General features: G+C 33.5%; 1 protein-coding gene across 1 annotated transcript; it reads left to right on the top strand.

The window, feature by feature from the left end:
- Positions 1–12,053: 12,053 nt before the first annotated feature.
- On the top strand, positions 12,054–12,992 carry LOC131415692 (olfactory receptor 2AP1-like). The gene has a single exon (XM_058557508.1). The coding sequence runs from the start codon at positions 12,054–12,056 to the stop codon at positions 12,990–12,992; it is 939 nt and encodes a 312-aa protein (XP_058413491.1).
- The last annotated feature ends 1,710 nt before the right edge of the window (positions 12,993–14,702 follow it).

The following is a 14,702-nucleotide window of genomic DNA, read 5'->3' as shown; positions in this document are numbered from 1 at the left end:
AGACTTCAGTGTAAGACTTGAAACCATAAAACTTCCAGAAGAAAACAGAGAAAAAGCTTCTTGACTTCAGTCTTGGCAATCATTTCTGGATATGGCAGCTAAAGCAAATACAATAAAACAAAAAATAAACAAGTGGGACTACATCAAACTAAAAAGCTTCTCCACAGCAAAAGAAATGATCAACAAAATGAAAAGAAAACCCATGGAATGGGAGAAAATATATGTAAATCATATATCTGATAAGGGGTTAATATCCAAAATGTACAAGGGACTCATACAACTCAATAGCAAAAAACCCAAATAATCCAATTGAAAAATGGGCAAAGAACATGAATAGACATTTTTCCAAAGAAAGTATTCAAATGGCCAACAGGTACATGAAAAGGTGCTCAATGTCACTAATCATTAGGGAAATGAGATCAAAACCAATATGAGTTCTCACCTCGCACCTGTTAGAATGGCTGCTATCAACAAGACAAGAGATAACAAATATTGGTGTGGATGTGAAGAAAAGGACACCCTGGTGCACTGTAGATGGGAATGTAAAATGATACAGCCACTATAGAAAACAGTACGGAGCATCCTCAAAAAATTTAAAATAGAGCTACCATACATTCCAGTAATTCCACATCTGGATATATATATCCAAAGGAAACAAAATCACTATGTCGAAGAGGCATGTGCACCCTCATGTTTATTGCAGCATTGTTTATAATAGCCAAGACATGGAAACAACCTAAGTGTCTATCTACAGATGCATGGATATAGAAAATGTGATATAAATAAATAAATATGTGGGCACCCCCCCCACACACACAGTGAAGTACTATTCAGCCACACAAAAGAAGGATTCCTGACATTTGTGACATGAATGGACCTTGAGGACATTATACCAAGTGAAATAAGTCAGACAGACAAATACAGCAGGATCTCACTTATATGTGGAATCTAAGGAAGAGTCATAGAAAGAGATCAGATTTGTGGTTACCAGGAGCAGGGCATAAGGGTGGGGGATGGCTGAAAGTGGTGAAAACGTATAAACCTCTGGTCATAAGTGAATACTGAGAATGCAATGTACAACATGATGACTATAGATAAAACTATCGTATGGTATATGCAAAAGTTGTTAAGAAAGTAAATCCTAAAAGTTCTCATCACAAGAAAAAAAATTTCTTTAACTATATGAGGTGAGGGATGTTAACTAAACTTATTGTGGTAACCAATTCACAATCTATATATCAAGACATTATGCTGTGTGTCTTAAACTTATACAGTGTTATATGTTAATTAGATCTCAATGAAACTGGAAGAAAATAAATAAAACTAGTGAAGTCTGAAAATAAAATAAAATAAAAATAATAACTTACGTGTTATTTCTGATTCTTTCATTAACTGTCTCGGAGACCTTGGTGAAGATACAAACTATCTGACATTCACTTTGATCATCTATAAAGGAGAAGGTCCTAAAATTACATGATACAAAAATCTGACAACAATAAATAATAAGATATGGTCTATAAATGGCAAAATATTTGGGAGACGGGTTAGGAATTTTCATGGGCAAATTTGCAAAAGCAGTTTTAATTTAAGTTGAAAAAGAAGCATGCTTTGTTCCTGACAAGGGAATGCAGATAGTGGAGGGAAAAAAGAAAGAATGAAGCTTAGTTGGTTTGCATGTCAATTGGCATTTTCTCTTTTTCTCATACACTTGTTTATAGATTGGGCTTTTATGTATTTTATGAATTTACAGTCTTATGTTTCTAACGATAATTAGAGTATTTGATTTCTCTAAGGCACCTTCCACAAAATATATATGATCACTATAGTGAACTGAATTCTGTCACCCTCAAAGAGATATGTTGAAGTCCTAACCTGGAATACTTGTGAATGTGACCTTATTTGGAAATAAGGGCATTTATAGATGTAACCAGCTTAAGATGAGGTTATGCTAAGTTAGGGTGGGCCCTAAATCCAAGGAGTAGTGTCATTACATAAGGAGAGAGAGATTTAGAAACACGGGGATACACAGACCCAGAGGAAAGACAGCCATGTGAAGACAGAGGGAGAAGCTGGAGTGATGCAGCTAGAAGCCAGGGACACAAAGGGTTGTTGACAACCGTCAGAAGCTAGGAGAAAGACATGTAATAGATCTTTTCTCTCACTTGCACCCACACAATTCTCATGAGAACAAGACAAGGATAGCCTGCTGGAAGTAGAGAGATCTAATGAAGCACAGCTCATTCTTTCCCAACTGACGACACTCTAGACCAGCTTACAGACAATTGATTCCCCCAAATGTGGGAGAACCCAGTCCAGATCAGCAGACCTGCCTCACTGAACCATGGACTCATGGGCAATAATAAATGCTTGTTGTTTTAAGACACTAAGTTTAGGGGAGATTTGTTATGCAGAAATGGCAAAGTGATAAAAAGATGCATAACCAATTCCAGGTAGCGCAATTAAGAATTACATCTATCAGATCCATTCTTGAATCTAACTGAAATTGTTTGCACTACGAAGCTTGGTTCAGAGAAACTACAAATGTTATCCGCATATTGTAACAGAGCCAATTTCTTGTACTTGACTTTATTTTTACCCATTTGATTTATTGAAATCTTCCTGCCTTCACTGTCTGTCTCCCTGAATATTAACTCCATCCTCAAGTTTCCAGCATTGTTTTCTATCTATTACTTGGACTCTTTTACATTCTGGACCTGAATACTACATTGATCACAGCATGAAGTATAGCTTCAGTTAGGAAATAATTCTAACAACCCCATTAGTCTTCAGATATCACTACCCTCAGCATAGTCTCTACACATTACCTTTTAGAATATAAAACACTCATCTACTCATTGAGGTTTATAATAAAAAGGTGATTAATAATACGAATTATGCGACATTTACTATATACTGTATTTAAAAACTATAGAAAAGAAAAATCGTAATTCCCTCATGCATCAGGTGAAAATATGCAAAAGAAACAGAAATCCGAATATCTTTCTTTCCGCTTCTAATGCTTAATTGGATAAATTAGAGCTGGCAATTGGTAAAAAATAGGTCCTCTATCCCTTTTCCTTCTGAATAGCACTTAACTGCACAGTTGCAAAGCCGATAAATCCTTCCCTAGTGAACCTATCTACTATGTGAGAGCAGGCTCAGAGGAGAATCATACCAGAACTTAATGCATATATAGCACTGAGTAAATGCCAATCTCTGTTCTAAAACTTATTCATCATGGTAAATTGTGAGGTAGGTGCTAATATGAGCTCCACTTTACAGATAAGGATAATGAAGCACAGAGATGTTACTGTGATTTTCTTACTCATTTCCTACTTCAGATTCATTTATCAATCACTTCCTTGTGCCTTTTTTTTTTTTTTTTGGTGAGGAAGATTAGCCCTGAACTAACATCTGTTGCCAATCCTTCTCTTTTTGCTGAGGAAGATTAGCGCTGGGCTGACATCAGCGCCCATCTTGCTCTACTTATTTATATGTGGGACGCCCGCCACAGCACAGCTAGAAAAGTGGTGTGTAGGTCCGTGCCCAGAATCCGAACCTGTGAACCCCAGGCCACCAAAGTGGAGCACGTGAACTTAACCACTATGTGACCAGACTGTCCCGCCTTGACCCATTTTTAACTCTTATCCTTACGACTTTATATTCTGTCATGAGTGATGTAATGTCTTCTTATTAAATAAGTTAAGTTCATTCACTAAAAGGAAATATAATACTAGCTAGTGAAAAAAAAATCAGCTGTATTTTCCCCTCATCCTGCTACAGTGTGTGGTATGGAAGGTATCCTTAGAAATACCTTGTATTTGAGAATGCATGCATCATGTTCCAAAGACTTAAGATTTGCTAGTTTGAGGTGCTAAAATGTCCAAAGTTAATTAGTGGCAAAAAATATTTGAAACGTATGTTTACGCCATAGTATAGAAGAATCCAGATCCAGCTAATGTATTAGAAATAGTATGTGGGTAAAGGGGTGGTTTTTAAGCAGGTAAATTACAACATTAAAATTAGAGGAATGGAGATGATGGGTGGTACAAAATACAGGCTTGATTCAGAGAGATCAATTAGGATATTATGTAGCACAACTAGTGTGTAATGTTAACCCCATATTATAGCACTAGGGGAGAGATTGAAAATACAAGAATGAAAAAGAAATCACAAAGGATATATCTGATAATTCATTGCCTTTTGAGACAAATGGAAAGAATAACAAGTGTATTCCAAATACAGGAAACTGATAGTCAGTCACAGATTACAGAGTTCTCTCCAGAGATTTGGAGAACGGAGGATGGGAAGCAGTAGAAAGGACAGTATATGATGAGGCTGATGATCGTGTAATTTTGTACATGTCAATTTTTTCACATAAAGTTAATATACGTCTTTGAATATCTATGCTTATGACTTTTTTCTTTAAATACACATCAATGTGCACCTAGGTAATATAAATTCTCTGAGTGCAAGATTTTGTTTTCCTGTTCTGTTCACATGTCTATTACTGTGTTCATGGGTTGGAAGACTCAATATTGTTATGTCAGTTCTACGAAAAAAGTGTTCTAAAGATTCAATGCAATTTTAATCAAAATACCAAGAGTCTTTTTTATTTTTTTGGAAATTGGCAAGATGATTCTAAAATTCTAATGGGAATTCAAAGGACCTTGAATAGTCAAAACAATTTTGGAAAAGAGGAACGAGGTTGGAGAACTTACACTATCTGTTTTCAAGACTTATAAAGATTCAGTAAACAAGACATTGTGGTAGAGGTATACATACAGACATATAGATCAATGAAACAGATAGACAGTCCAGAAATAGACCCACACAAATAGGTCAATTGATTTTCAAAAAAATGCCAAACAATTAAATAGAGAAAGGATTATTAGATTAGTAATTCAACAAAAAGTGTTAGAACAATATCTAGTCATATACAAAATAATAATAAACCTTGATCCTTACCTCACATTTTTTGCGAAAATTAACTTGAAATTGTTCATAGATTTAAATATAAGGGTTAAAACTATAAAATTTCCTGAAGAAAACAGGATATTTCTCTTCTGGAGAAAATTCAGTGATATTCATTTGGCAAAGATTTCTTGACACAAAAAAGCATGAAAAAATTTAAAAAACTCAATAAATTGGACTTTACAAAATAAAAGTTATACTCCTCAAAAAGACAGTGTAATGAAAATGAAAAGGTAAACCAAAGACTGAAGAAAATGGCTGTAAAATAGATCAAAGATTTTTTCTAATATATATTAAGAACTTTTACATCCCAATAATAAGACAAACAACGTAATATAAATGGACAGAAGATTTAAACAGACACGTCACCAAAGAACATATGCCCATAATAAATAAGCACATGAAAACATTCTTGACATCTTTAGTCATTAGGGAAATTTAAATTAAAATAACACTTAGATGCCATTACAAACTCAATAGAATGACTAAAATTAAAATGATTGACCATACAAAGTGTTAGTGTGGATGTGGAGAAGATGGAACTCATATATAGCCATAGAGATTATAAAAAATTGTGACGACTTTGGAAATAATTTGGCAGTTTTGTTAACAAGTTAAACATACACCTATCATACAACCCAGCCATTCTACTTTGAGATATTTGCCCAAGAAAAATGAAAGCATCTGTGTGCACAAGACTTATAAAAAATATTCATAGTAGTTTTATTTGTAACAGCCCTAAATGGAAATGCTCAAGTGTACATCATCTAAGAAAGGTTAAACAAATTGTGGTATATCCATAAAATGGAAAAATACTCAAAAATACATGGGAATGAACAATTGCTTCACGGAACAACATGACGAACCTCATAAATATGCTGTGTGAAAGAAATTAGACAAAATATATGATTCCATCTGTGTAAAATTCTAAAATGTAATTAACTTATAGTTATAAAAATAAGGTAGTTGTGAGGGAATGGGGCAGAAGCAGAGGAAGAATTAAAAACGGATTTGAGGAATTCTTAGCATTCAATGGGTATATTTGTTGTTTTGATTGTGGTCAACTTTTCACAGGTATATAACCAAATTCCCATCAAATTGTATATCTTAAACATGTGAAATTTGTTGGAAATGAATTATACCTCAATAGAACAGAGTATCTAATTTAGAAATTTAATTTGGTTTAAATACATCCTCAATAAATAATTACCAAGCAAAGAGATCACGCTATATGTCCTTCTTGCAGGGAATGTACGTATATAAAAACACCCTGATGTATCATAAAGAATCTGGTAGTTGCCTAAAACTTCCACAGGCATACGGAGAAGGTAGTAAATATTTCTTATGTAAGCTATTACAAAGAATACGGATGTTGAAGCAAACAGCAAAGTAATTCAATGAAAAAGGCCTTTGAGAAAGTTTGGCAGTATCCACATGGCTTTCATTGAAAGAAAGGGCCAAGAGAATGGGGAGATGAGTTATCATTAGAGCAATTCACTTATCATTCCACAATATGAGATTAATTGCTAAAGAAGTCACATGAGGAGATAACATATCAAAGAAGGAAAGCATGGTACTTATGCATATATGAATCAAGGGAGGTTTAAGAGTGAAATAGACCTGTTTTCCTGAGAAAATATTGGAATTATTAACATTAATAAATGAGATTGTGGTTATCAGGCAAGCAATTAATGGCTATCTGGAAGAAGTTAAAATTGCATAGAATATTTTCTCATATTTCTACTTTGTATATATAGAAGCCTTTTATTGATTACAATAATTTTGAGACGGATATATTTAGCATATATACACATGATGTATCTTTGTATATATATATCATATATATATCTTTATAGATATAAACATTGAATGTTTATGTATTATACAGTTTATTTATGTAAACAGTGTTTACCTTATAGACTTGATGATTTTTTAAACATATATTTGGTCGAATATATTTCTCATGAATAAATTGAGTTTATAATGACAATTTACACACGTAAATTGGACATTAGAAGAAACATCTATGTAACTCTTGAATTAAAATTCATGTATATAATTTTTTAAAAATAGGATTGGGGCCGGCCAGGTGGCATAGTGGTTGAGTCCATGCACTCTGCTTTGGCTGCCTCAGGTTCTCAGGTTTGGATCCCTGGAGTGGACCTACACACCGCTCATCAAGTCATGCTGTGGTGGCATCCCACATACAAAAAACAGAGGAAGACTGGCACAGCTATTAGCTCAGGGACTACCTTCTGCAAGCAAAAAGGGGAAGATTGGCAAGAGATGTTAGCTCAGGGCCAGTCTTCTTCACCAAAAGATAAAAAAACAGGATTGAGTTAGGAAAATAATTGTAAAGGCGATATTTTATTTAACTGTATAATCCTGACATTGCATTTCATTTTTCCTGCATTTAGTTTGCTTCTAAAAACTGTTAACTATTTTGTTTGTGATGTTTGCATTTTTATCCGTATGATTTAATCAGAAATATTAATCAGAAATTTTTTCAGGAAGAGATTACAAATTTCCTTTAATGTTATCCCTTGAATGGGGAATGTTATAGTGAAATCTATTTGCTAACTGACCATTTAAGAAAGGCTTTATGATCAGTATACTTGGAATACTTGATATAAATCAAATGCTTGTTTAGAGTTGCTCAAACTGTTTTTGGTTTGTCAACTTTACCTTTTTCTGTATTTAGGTATCTTTGGGTTGCTTTGAAGAACAGGAATAGTTCATTCAAAGACTTTTGATCCCTTATAAAAGATTAAGCAAGATGACATGCTGGGATAGCTCAAGCCTACAGAAAATTGATATGAAACAAGATTCAGGTAAAAAAAAAACAAGATTCATTTAATATATAAGATTCCAAATATATCCTAGTCACTTTCATTAAGTCCCAGAGATCCAGCCTTAAATAAAGTCCTTCATTTAGTGGAGGTTACAACTTAGTGAGGATAACAAACAATAAACAGTTAAGCAAATAAAGAAATAATCCAATTTAGGAGTGATGTGAACAATAAAATATTCTACTATGTATAAAATACTAAGCGAGTGAAGGTGTTAGACAGTGCTTAAGTAGCAGCTGCCTTGGATGGCGTGGTCAGGGAAGCTCCCCCTGAAGCATGCCTACTCTGACATCCGATTGACATGAGAGAGCTAGTCACGTGATGTCTGGAGAAAGAACCTCACTGAAAGATGGCACAGCAGGTGCAGAGCCTTTGAGTTGGCGGTGGGCTTGGGTGATGAAGGAATAGCAAGATATCCACTCACATAGAGCAAAATGAGTGAGAAAAATAGTGATGCATGAATTCTAAGAGCACTGGAAGGGTAAGGAAGGCCTGGCAGAGGATTGCAACCCGCTTACACGCTCTAAAACAGGACCGCCTTTGTTTTCTCTTATCTGCTAATTTGACTCATCTCTGTTGGGACAGAAAGCAAGGCATTCCTGCGCATTTTGAAGCAGAGAATTCTGATGGCCCAGGGACGATTTCCCAATGGGTCCTAAACCTTTATATTCTCCAACCAGACACAAAAAGAGCTGATTTGGATCTAAGGCAGAACTGATTCACCTGCTTGAGGTAGGAGAGGTTCAGTGATGGCTGCATTTAACTAGAGATGTATAGTCTCCTTATTGTTTTGTTTGTTTCCCTTTCATGTATGCTTGTTGACATAACTGCACGCACATTTTTTTAAGTAAAATTTTGATTGATTTAAGCAAATACAGGTATAAAATTCAAAACATAACATTTCAGCATTTATATGTATTTTCAGGCAGAAAATGTTGCACCATACTCTCCGAATTAAGCTTAAAGTGGTAAAATAAATCACGTTTTTTCTGGTTTTCCACTATGCCCATTCCTACGTCCCACAGATTCAATTTTCTTAACTTTCCTCTTAAATGTAATCTAGAACAATGATCCATAAACTAACAGATATTTCTAAAAGCTTTGGGGTCTACCAGAGAAGGAGATAGAAGCTAAACATGAGAGTTACATATCATTCATCATGGAGATGACTTTACTTTGAGAGAAGGAATTCATTACTAAAGTTATTCAGAGGAGATTGGGGAAGTTCTTCCACACCTTTTTAACTACACATAAACTTTATCGTTTTTTATCAGTGTCTTAGCAGTAAATCTTTTGAAGACTGTATATATTTTTTAATTGATTTTTAATAATTTATAACATTGTGAAATTTTGGGTTGTACATTTTTATTTGTCCTTAACCATGTTTATGTCTCCCTTCACCTCTTGTGCCCACCCCCCAACCCCATTGCCCCCGGTAACCACAATACAGTTTTCTCTATCCATGTGTTGCTTTATATTCCGCATGTGAGTGAGATCATACAGTGTTTGTTTTTCTCTCTCTGGCTTATTTCACTTAACGTAATACCGTCCAGGCCCATCCATTTTGTTGCAAATGGGACGATTTTGAAGACAATATATTTTTGCCAAATAAATTCTGTTCGGATGAAGTATTTATTATATGACCATATACATATACATATGATTTTTTATACATATGTATATCACTAATGGCACTAATCTTTATTTAAAAGGATTGTCATCTTTTATTATGATAAAATAAATATACTTGATATAAATTTTTCTTATATAAAAATTATCATTTTGTTCATCTTTAATACATGATGAGACTGCTTACTAATATAAAAATGTTATTTTTCCTCTCATTTTTGAACCCTTATGTATTTATTCATTCAGTAAAGTGTTTCTATTATGTAGGAATCAACTACAAAGTTTTTGTTTTGTCAAAAAATTACTATTTAAACCACGAAAATTTCCAATTATTAATTTTCATAGTGAATACAATTGCTTGATTAATTACTTTCTAAGTTAGAATTTTAAGTCTTACTTAATATCTAGGATCTCAACCTGGAAGATTACATTGATATCTTCAAAATATCTGACACACTAGTTATTTTTATGTAGAAATGGAAAATCATTACCAATTGTTCATATCCCCAAGATTTATTTCAACTAGCTGTGGCAATATTACAATTTAATGAACTATCTTTTCATAGTGGAAGTAGTGTCCTAATATTTCTCTGAATATAAAATATTTTTGTAAAATTCGTTATTTGTAATTTTTAATTTCCCAAACTCATTTATCTGTACTCATTCTAAAGTCATCAAGATAATATATTTAGTCATAGAGAGCCATAATTACAATTGGCAGTTAAATTTACATTATTAATACATTAATCTAATTATTCATTAACATCACAGAATTTTCAATATAATAACTCTGGGTAGCTGCAGAGCACATTATAGGCTTTAAATATGCAATTTTCTACCAAAGTGAAAATTGGCTAAAGTTATAATATTAGGACGCTGAAATTTTCCTCATATAATTTTACTAGACAATAACTCTTCCTAACAGGCAAAACTGCCCCTTTTCTGTATTAAATACGTCTGGAATTTTTACCTTGATAAGGATATGAAATGTGTGACTATTGCTAACTTGTTATATATTATAATATGAAAATACACCAATGTAAGTAGTGAAACAATTGTTAAAATGAAAAGGATTTTATGATTTCTTGATTGGGAAAAAGCATGCTCTTAGGAATATTTCTTCATATCTGAATGTGGAAAATATTAAAAGAAAATACTGAGGAACTGTATGCATAAACCTAACTGGAGCTTCTATATGCATGAATACTCTGTAGCATTCCATAAATTAGGGCTGAGTCTAAAGAGAAGTCAAAAATACATTTTGCATTCAAATTTTTACCAAATCTGTGCAATTTTCTGGCATCTGTATAAAAAATATAAAGGAATAGGAGCCTGCTCTTGTAGGCAACACATTTATGTTAAAGTTGGACAGATAAAGTGTACATACTTGATATAAACTAAACTAAATAGTTTGATTTTATGACCCAGTGTTGAGTTTTGGTAAAGTTTTGTAAAGAAGAAGAGAAATAATTATCATCCACTGGGGTTGTAGATAAAATTGTATGGAGACCTTAGCTTGAACTGACTTTTTAAGGAACTGTAATGTGTTGATGGGCAGATCCTGTGTGCAGCAAGAAAGCACAATCCCTGAGATTGTTTTGATTTACTATGTCACCAAGGACTAATCCATATATCTATACTAAACGGTGATGGCATTTATTGAGCCCTTGCTATGACCCAGGAACTGTAAGTAATATGAATTCCAAACAATTTATTATGATTTAGAGAGCCAGCCCTGATGGTCTAATGGTTCAAGTTCAGTATTCACCCCTTCGGGGGCCTGGGTTCACTTCCTGGTTGTGGAACCACACCACCTGTCTGTTAGTTGTCATGCTGTGGTGGTGACTCACATAGAAGAACTAGAAAGACTTACAACTAGCATTACAACCATGTACAGTGGGTTTGGGGAGGGAAAAAAAAAAAAAAAAGAAGAAGATTGGTTAGCTCAAGGTCAAACTTTCCCTGCAAAAAAAAACAAACTTGTGAATGACTTTAAAGAAAAAAAGAGAAAAATCTACCCAGGCTTTGAGCGTCAGTAAGTGCACAGAAATATTATTCAAAATGAGAAAATTGAAATAAGCAAAAAATACAAAACAGAAAAGAAGAACAACTAAGCTCAGTATTATTCCTGTAGTTCATACTTTGGATTATATTTACTTTGTTGGCTAATAAACAGAGTTAAAAGGATAATTTAAGAAATCTCAAATAAAACCTACTCTCTAAGTTCGCTTTAGATTTGTCTATGCACATGTGACAGCATCCAATAATGTAGAAATGAAAATCAGAATACAAAGAATAGGAAAAAAACATATAAACAAATGGGAAAATGGTGAGAAATAAATATTGATTTGTATCTGAAAATATCCCTAAGAAGCAGGACTTTATTAGTTCTCAAATACAGTAGGAAAATGTGGTAATGTTTTCATCAAAAGGTATGTGTCATTTTAAAAATAAGGGGTAGAGGAAGATTCAGAGTTTTGAATTTTATTTCTAATTGTTTTTGACCTTGGTGTTATATTTCAATAAAAATCTGAAACCTTTTGTTTTATCGCAACCTTTACCATTGTTATTATTTTTACCTTAATTTGTCTGAAGTTACTGATGGGAAACCAAACATTAGTGACAGAGTTCATTCTTCTTGGGTTGACCAATGACGCCGAGCTTCAAGCTGTGCTTTTCCTCTTTCTGCTGCTAGCTTATGTCTTCAGTGTCATGGGGAACTTGACCATCATCATTCTGACCCTGCTGGATTATCGCCTCCAGACTCCTATGTATTTCTTCCTCCGGAATTTTTCCATTCTAGAAATATCTTTTACCTCTATCTTTGTTCCCCAAATGCTAGTCAACATTGGAACTGGAGACAAGACGATCTCCTTTGCTGGTTGTTTCACTCAGTACTTTTTTGCCATCCTTCTGGGAGCAACCGAATTTTACCTTTTAGCTGCCATGTCCTATGATCGCTACGTCGCCATTTGCAAACCTCTATATTACACAACTATAGTGAGCAGGAGACTCTGCATTCATCTTGTCCTATGTTCCTGGTTTTCTGGCTTTTTAGTTGTCATTGTGCCCTATATAATGACTCTCCAGCTGCCTTTCTGTGCATCCAACATCATCAATCATTATTGCTGTGACTACACTATCTTACTGCATTTATCCTGTTCAGAGACACGTTTCATAGAAGTGATTGAGTTTGTTGCTGCTGCGGTTACCCTCATCCTCACATTGATGCTCGTGGTTCTTTCCTACACATACATCATCAGGACAATTCTGAGAATCCCCTCTGTTCAGCAAAGAAAGAAAGCTTTTTCTACATGTTCTTCTCACATGATTGTGGTCTCACTTTCTTATGGAAGCTGTATCTTTATGTATGTAAACCCCTTTGTTAAGGATGCAGTAACTTTTAATAAGGATGTGGCTCTTTTAAATACTTCAGTTGCCCCTCTGTTGAACCCTTTCATCTATACCCTAAGGAACAAGCAAGTGAAAATAGCCTTCAAAGACATAGTCAGGAAGATAGCGATTTTTTCAAGAAAGTGAAACGATCTGAGGTTCATTATCAAAATAGATAATAAATGTTTGGAAGACTGTAGGTATATATTATTGCATTTTAAAAATATTTTCTATATTTTATCATTAATATTCTTATCTGAACCTGGAGACAGTAAAACTACTTATTTAAGTAAGCCTTTTTATCATCACTTTACTGTTCTTAAAACTTTAGAGTCCGAGTGTGTCTCTGTGTGTGCTTTAATACTTTTGGACTATTTTTCTTCATTTGTACCTTACTTTTAAGGAAAAGGTTTGAGAGAAAGTCAGGATTGGAAATATGACTTCTCATTGTTTTATACAGCTGAATTTTTCTTATCATTACCATATGGTCTTTAATCTCTATACTTGTAACTGAATCATTAAATACACACCCTGGAGAACCTTACTTTAGCTTGTTAATAGTAGCTTAAGTAATATATTAGTGAATAGATATAAAGTCGGTTATTTTCAAATTATAATATTCAGAGTTAAACCTGAGTCTTTCCACAATGATCACTTAATGAGAACAGGGTATACTCAATATTTGAAATGAGAAAATTCTGAAGAGAATATCAATATACGTCTGTTTTAATGTTGAGGGGAAAATGCTTCATGATGATTTATACACAGATTAAACTCTTTGACTGAATGTGCGAAAGAGGTAAAAGGATGATTCAAATTTAAGCTAATTAGAAATATGTCATTATAGCAAATTTTATATAATTTAATATTGTGCCTAGTTGTTCCAGTTTGCACATACAAGAATACAAAATATACTATATTAACATTATCCAGGGTATTAATGATTTTAAAGTTTTAAATCACATCCTTTCTAATTTTATACTAAACTTTAAATGTTTATAATTTGATATTCTTAGGCAGGGTAACCATCACAAGTAAAAGCTGACATTTTCTGAAGATTTTTTTATCCATATTAATTTTTCAGAATACATTGGCCAGATTGATAGCATAGGTAATTTTAAAATTTAAAGAGGCTATAAGTATTTCTACTCTAATCACTTCAAGATACAGATGGAGAAAACTGAGTCTTAGAGATGTTAACAAACTTTTACTAAAGCATATAGTTAATTAGAGCCAAGTTTATACTCTTGAATTATTCACTCATTCATCTAAAATGGAGAATCTACTAAGTAGCAGAGATCCTAAACGAGTACCCTGGGAACCACGGAGGAGAAAGAGGATTGAGAATGTAGAACTTGTCAATTCATATGCACCTAGCCATAATTACATCAAAAAACACCTAAACGCCTCACACATAATTGATGTTAACAAGTGAGTTAGTTTGTTACTTTGTCAGTTATTTAGATTGACAGGTAATTGACTCACTAGTCCATTTGTTGTTTTAAATATCATCATCAAAACATTGATCATAGTCATCTAAAACATTATTTCACATGTGGTCGTGGCTCAATATCAGAAGACAGATTAAAGAATGATATACAGCTAGACATTTTATTGATAGAGATTATTTCTTTTAAAACATGCAAATACACGCAGACACATACACAAACACAAAATTTAAAAAGCCAATTCAGACTAGCCTATTGAAACTCAACCAAGACTTTTTTTCTGGAAGAAAACTAGTAACTAATAACAATTGCAGAAAAGATGAATTAGCATAACATTTCATCAACCTGAAATATCTATTTCCCAGGCATTCTGTAAGTCTACAAAATAGTAATAAGCGATATTCAAAAT

The sequence above is a fragment of the Diceros bicornis genome, chromosome 17, assembly GCF_020826845.1.
Source record: "Diceros bicornis minor isolate mBicDic1 chromosome 17, mDicBic1.mat.cur, whole genome shotgun sequence".
Lineage (NCBI taxonomy): Eukaryota > Metazoa > Chordata > Mammalia > Perissodactyla > Rhinocerotidae > Diceros > Diceros bicornis.
The sequence above is the reverse complement of the archived record's forward strand: the minus strand, read 5'-3'. Positions and strand labels throughout refer to the sequence as shown.

Bases quoted from the DNA above. Each gene is read 5' to 3' on its own strand.
- LOC131415692 (XM_058557508.1), top strand. From the start codon at position 12,054: ATGGGAAACCAAACATTAGTGACAGAGTTCATTCTTCTTGGGTTGACC.